Below are 6,106 nucleotides of genomic sequence, written 5' to 3' on the forward strand. Positions count from 1 at the left end.
GCTCTGGGGCAGGGCAGGGAAAGGGACAGGGGAAGCAGTGGTTCTGGGGGAGTGGTGCTGTAGGGGGCTGGAAAAAGGGAGGCTCCTTCAGAAAGCGGGGCACATAGGGGGTGATGTAGGACGGGCTGGTCCGAATTGGCCCGATATAGGAGGCTGAGGTGGCAGGGCTTTGGAAGAGGGACCTGGCCATGGGCACAGCAGGGGTTAGGGAAGGGTTTTGGGAGAGGGATTTAAAACCTGACTGGGAGGGAGATTTGGAGGCAGGCGGAGTGGGGTTTTGGGAAGACCCTCGGGGTACATGTTGGACATGAGGACTGGGGGTCAGGGAGGAAGCCCGGGAAGAGGGCTGTGAGCCATTTGGGGTGGGAGTGTGCGAGGGGGGGCGGGAGGAGCCCCGAGGTGGGGAAGGGGAAGGGGCTGAGCCTCCTGAGCTAGAGTAGGGCTGCTGACCGGGAAGGGTGACAACATTGTTGGAGCGGGACTGGGAGGGGGACTGGGTAGGGGACGGAGTGGGGGTGTGGGAGGGGGAGGTCATTGGTGTTGGGGAGGCTTATGTCCACCTGATGTCCCTGGGGCAGCCCCCCCAAGGCCCAGTCCCACCGTGTCACAAAGCCCAGGTCATGACCTGCAGCAGCACCAGCGCGATTGTTGGGTAATCACCAGGGCAGGGCAGGCTTTTGAGGACTTAACCAGGAAGGACCACCTCGAAAGCTGCTCTCTAGGGGGTGGGTGAGATGTCCCGAGAGCACCAGGATAAGTGGCTGGTCATCTGGGCTGCTGCAGTGGCATAAATTTCTATGGACCTGATCTCAGGGATAAGAAATTGTCTCAGAACTGCAGGGAGAAGGTTCAGATGAGGGTTAGGACATGGTTCAAAAGAGCTGGACCCAGGCCTGCCATGCAGGAAGGTGGGAGAGAGAAGACAAAGTGCCCTTTGTTCCCTCCCCTCCGGACACTGGGCCTACGGGGCCTGTTGTCCCGTTTCCTGGGCATGGCCCTGGGAAGGTGCCCCCAGGAGGAGCAGTGTGGACTGGCCCCTACCCTTGGTTTCTAGAACAGTGTGCTTGGCAGGACAGCAGACCCAAGAGCCTGTACCCTTGGGCAGCGGGTGGCTGGGCTGGCCATGGAGGCAGTGGCCTACAGCCGAGGAGCTGGTCTGCTGGCTCCTTTCAGAAACACTGCCCCTCCGGCCTGCAGCCCACCGCATCAGGAGGGTTACTGGGGACCAGTGGGGTCACCTGGGCTTTCCTGGCGGTAGATAAAAAGTGCATAATTCCCCAAGGCTGAATTATGTTGAGTTGGGGATTATTGAATGCTTGGGATTTTCTTGCCGCTCTTCCTCCAAAACGGGCCCTGGGAGCAAGGGGAGACAGCTGTGGCATCACCCATCCTGTGTAACACGCCACCACCTGGCTGCTCACCTGTCCTCTTTATCATGGCCCTCGGGGACAGGCACATCCAAGATGGCCGATCTCAGCATCATGTAGTCGCGGATGTCTGAGGGGATGAAGATGTAGCGCAGGTCCTGTCAGAACAGAGACAAGCCCAGAGGGCAGCGAGGCCCCGTTAAGCTCCTGCTCGGCGGGGACACCTGTCCACCCCATCTTGGTAAGCTGACTGGAGAATTTCTCTTCTACACCTTGAATGTCCACTCTGAGGTACGGTGGCGGTTTCAGTATGTGTTCACAACTCCTTGGATATGTCTCCCTGCAAGAGAGGAAGCCTAATGGCCATCCCCTTGAGTATGGGCTGGACTGAGTAATGCATAGGATTTTTCTAATAAATAGTAAGTGGGTAGCCAGATGTGGTGGTGGATGCCTGTAGTCCCAGCTACTCGGGAGGCTGAGGCAGGAGGATCTCTTGAGGCCAGGCGTTTGAGGTTGCTGTGAGCTATGATGACGCCACCGCACTCTAGCTGGGGTGACGGAGCAACACTCTGTCTTAAAAACAAACAAACGAGAAAAGAAAGTGGAAAGTGATGATGTGGGACTTTAGAGACAAGGTCATCAAAGGTGCTGCGGTTTCCTTGCTCACTCACTCTGGGTGAGGTTAACTGCCATGTCGTGAGGACACTCGAGTGGCCCAAGGAGGGGCCCAGCTGGCAAGGTCTGTGAGTGTGCCATCTTGACGCTGGCACCAGTCAAGTCTTCAGATGACCGCGGCCCACCACCCGGAGACCCTGAGCCAGAACCACTCCACTAAGCTGCTTCCAAGTTTCCTGACCTATTGAAACTGTAAGATAATAAATGTTGTTTAAAGCCACCAAGGTTTGGAGTCACTGGTTCCACAGCGATACATAACTCATACAGGTATTGCGGCCACTGCTGCATTTTGTTCTACCAGGAACTAAGAGAGGTTCTTCTTGTGAGGACTCAGTGTGTACACACTAATTCCCTGGTCAGAGGAAGAGCCTAGAAACCCAGCTCAGCCTTATCCAACACCACAGAACCCCTTTTCCTGGGATCTCCCTAACCCTGTATGTGACACCCAGAGCACTTGAGAGGGGAAGCGTGAATTTATGGCAGCAGGGTGTGGTTGAAAGAACCTGAAGGCCAGTCCGGATGGACTGAGATGCGGGCTCCCCAACTCAGCAGCTGTCACCTGGGGCATGCCCCTCAATCCCTTTGACCCTCAGTTTCCTACACGGGGCTGTTGGAAAGAACTGGAGAGGTCACATGCCATTCCTTGGGTGGGCAGTGTGAGGAAATGGAGACAGACCCTAGCACTGGGGTCAGAGGGGCCTGGATTCTGAGATTCTAGCCGGGTGACCTTGGACATGTTCCCAAATCTCTCGGCGTCTCAGCTCTGCCATCTGGAACTGGGATCATTCGGGGCTGCTGTGATTGACCGTGTCTATGCCCTGTGTGATGCTGGGAAAGAGGAGGTAATGATACCCTTCCCCTGCGCACGGCTCCGACTGGCTGATCTCCCCACGGGATGTGAGCTCTGCGGGCGCAGTCGGTATGGGAATCCTGGCTCTATTGCCAACGCGCTGAATAAAAGGGCACCGAGCTTCAGTCACCAGTAAAGTGGGGTTGGCATGGCATCTGTAAAATGCCTGGCACACCATGAGCACTCAGTAAACATTGGCCACTCACACGCCATGCTCCAGAGGAGTCCTGTGCCACCTGAGTCAATGGCAAGTCCCTGACTCGATCCTCCTTCACCCCAGTGGTGCCATCTTGTGCAGCCAAAATCCTGGCACGACCTCTCCATCCAATGGACGGGGGTTTGTGAACCCTGTGGCCCACCCCACGGTCACCGTCAACCACAGCGGCATGCCCACGGGGGGCCTCACCTGTCCTTGCGGCACAGAGGTGAAGCCGAGACTCCAGTAGGAGATGAGGGAGTTCTTCATCGTGTTCACAGTGAAACCGTAGAAAGAAGTCTTGGTGCCCACATCGCGCTCGAAGCCTTTGATCACAGCGCCGTTGAGCCTGTGTGCGTCAGCACAGAGACCCATCAGTCTCTTCGTGGTTACAACATGCTGTCTATTTCACTTCCATCTCCACGGTTCTGCCTTCCTGTCCCCATGCGTCTGGATGACACTCCCTCTGCCCACGGCAGCACCAGTGCCCGGTTGCCAGCCTGACGCCCACTCCTCCAGACTTCAACGGATAATGCCCTGTGAATAGGTAAATTTGGCCCTGGTGGCTCCTTCCTCCTGGGTCTGCTTGCATGTGGGCACCCACACTCTGTCTTCAGGGCGGACTGTTTGCACACGCTTTCATCCATGCCTGTGTGCCCATCATGACTGCTGAGCTGCCTAAGGCCACTAAGGCCACAGCTGCCTTGACTCTCTGTCCCCAGGGAAGATGCTCCCCCAGGGCTGGCTGGCCCTCGTACCTGAACACATAGTCGTGGGCATCGATGTTCGCACCCTGGCGGGACCCGTTGAGAATGCCTCCGTTACCCACCACGGCGCACCGGATGCAGCCTGGAGGTGGCTCCCTGGACGTGGCAAACAGCTCTGCGTTTTCTGAGCCATTCAGAAGGCTCAGGGTGGAGGCGATGACTGTGGGGGGGAGGACGGGGGTGGCCGTGAGGGCACAGGCGGCCGGGTCATCTGGGGCCTCCCCCAGGCCTGAGCCCAGCCCCTCCTAAGAAGCACAGGGGGTGGGAAGAGAAGGAAATGGCAGAGTGGGAGAGGCCTGGAAGGAGGACGGTGAGGGACGGGGACTTGATGGGCCTTCAGTCTCCTAAGAACCCCAATAACTTGTCCTCTCAAGACTGGGCATTTTCCAAAAAAAGAACCCGAGGCCTGGGTGGGTAGAGGGTGGGGGTGAGGGGAACAGATTGGTGTAACTTGGAGAGGCTCTGGGCCCGAACTGTGGTGGTTCCTGCAGCAGCAACCATGAGTGAGGCTGTTTGAGGCCCCCTTGGCCTCTGTCCTCAGCCGCCGTTGGACACTGGAGCTTTTCATGCCAGGGAGGTCCCGGGATGGTGAGAGCCACCGGGTAGGGGCAGCCCCAGCCCTCTCACAGACCCCTGGGTGCCTGGACAGAGGAGGGAGGTGAGGCAGGAGTCGCACCGCTAGGGGCTCTGGGAGGAGAGGGGGACACGGGGAGGATCAGCCTCTCTAAGGGCCAAGAGTGGGAAGCTGAGGCAGAAGGTGGGACAGGAGGCAGCGGGTGGCTGGTTACCTTGGCGAGAGAGCCCCTGCCAGCCGTAGGGGGCTTTGTGCTGGCTCAGGCTGTCCCAGAGCTCTGGGGTGAAGAGGCCCCCCCACAGCAGCACTGGAGTGGAGAGATCAAACAGCCTCCGGAAGTGGGGGTGCCGCTGAACGGCCAGGTGAAGTGGGTATTGGCAGGACCGGCTCTGTGGGTGAGAAGATGACAGGGCTGAACCCCGCTAGGAAGGGGCTTGGGTGGAGGGGAGCCTCCCTGGGAGCCCGCAGACCCCGCAGCGGGGTTCGGAGAGGAGACCTGCCCTTCCCCTCCAGCTGGGGCCATCCCTGGATCTGAGGGCTGAGCTGGCCGGTGGGGGTCAGAGAACTTTCTGGACTTAGCCCCTCTGTCTCCTGGATGCCAGGTCTCCGTGGCCTGATGGCTCTGGCCTCATACTTCTTCACCTCACACTTGGGCAAACTTTGGGGCATTTTCCAGTGAATGGGTATGACCTGCCTGTCCCTTTGGCAGAGGAGTTCCAGCCTGAGTTTGGGGATCCGTCAGCCCAGATCCAAATCCTAGCTCTTTTTTTTTTTTGAGCCAGAGTCTCTGTCGCCTGGGCTAGAGTGCAGGGGCATCAGCCTAGCTCACAGCAACCTCAGACTCCTGGGCTCAAGTGATCCTCCTGCCTCAGCCTCCTGAGGAGCTGGGACTACAGGCATGCGCCACCACACCTGGCCCAAATCCTAGCTCTAGCAGTACTTGCTGTGAGATCTGTGTGTGCACAGGATGGTGGGAGGATTTATGGTTGCCTTTTTTCTAGTTGGTGCCTATGCTGGGCTGAATAGTGTCCCTCCCAAATTCATGTCCACCCACAATCTCAGAATGTGACCTTATTTGAAAAAAGAATCTTTGTAGATGTAATTCATTAGGATGAGGTCACAGGGGTTTAGGTTGGGCCCTAAGACTAGATCCTTATAAGGAGGCCATGTGTCCACCAGAGGTTGGAGTGATGCGGCCACAAACCAAAGAATGCCTGGAGCCACCAGGAGCTGGGAAGAGGCTTTCTCAGTGCCTTCAAAGGGAGTGTGGCCCTGCCAGCACCTTGATCTCAGACTTCCGGCCTCCAGAACAGTGAAAGAATCCATTTCTCTTGTTTTAGGCACCCCCAGTCTGTGGCCATTTGTCCCTGCAGCCGCAGTAAAGGAATACAGCACCTTTTCAGTGGGGGGCCTCGGGGGAGAGAGCGGTGACTAAACAGGCTCCAGCCCTGTCTGCTGCAATCCCCCATGTCAGAATCCCGCACAGGTGACCTGGGTAGGGCTGCTGTTGCTGCTGAATGGGGCTCATTGTTAAGCCTTTGTTTGATAAAGGACAAAGCAGGAAGTAGCTGTACAGTAATTTCTGCTATAATGCAACACATGGGTGCCTAAAAGGTCACCACACCATGCAACACTGTGCAATCAAAACCATGGGGCTGGGCCGGGCGCGGTGGCTCA

At 57.5% G+C, this 6,106-nt stretch overlaps 1 protein-coding gene across 1 annotated transcript in view; it reads right to left on the reverse strand.

Moving 5' to 3' along the window:
- ST6GALNAC2 (ST6 (alpha-N-acetyl-neuraminyl-2,3-beta-galactosyl-1,3)-N-acetylgalactosaminide alpha-2,6-sialyltransferase 2) overlaps window positions 1–6,106 on the reverse strand; it is a 16,186-nt gene that overhangs the window by 3,328 nt on the left and 6,752 nt on the right. Inside the window, exons 3-6 of the mRNA XM_012662265.1 lie at window positions 4,644–4,818; window positions 3,847–4,015; window positions 3,299–3,437; window positions 1,422–1,525 (exon numbers count right to left, since the gene is read on the reverse strand). Coding sequence (XP_012517719.1) covers window positions 1,422–1,525; window positions 3,299–3,437; window positions 3,847–4,015; window positions 4,644–4,818 — 587 coding nt within the window. The remainder of the gene's footprint in view (window positions 1–1,421; window positions 1,526–3,298; window positions 3,438–3,846; window positions 4,016–4,643; window positions 4,819–6,106) is intronic.

This window comes from Propithecus coquereli, unplaced genomic scaffold (genome assembly GCF_000956105.1).
Source record: "Propithecus coquereli isolate 6110/MARCELLA unplaced genomic scaffold, Pcoq_1.0 Scaffold76, whole genome shotgun sequence".
Classification (NCBI taxonomy): domain Eukaryota; kingdom Metazoa; phylum Chordata; class Mammalia; order Primates; family Indriidae; genus Propithecus; species Propithecus coquereli.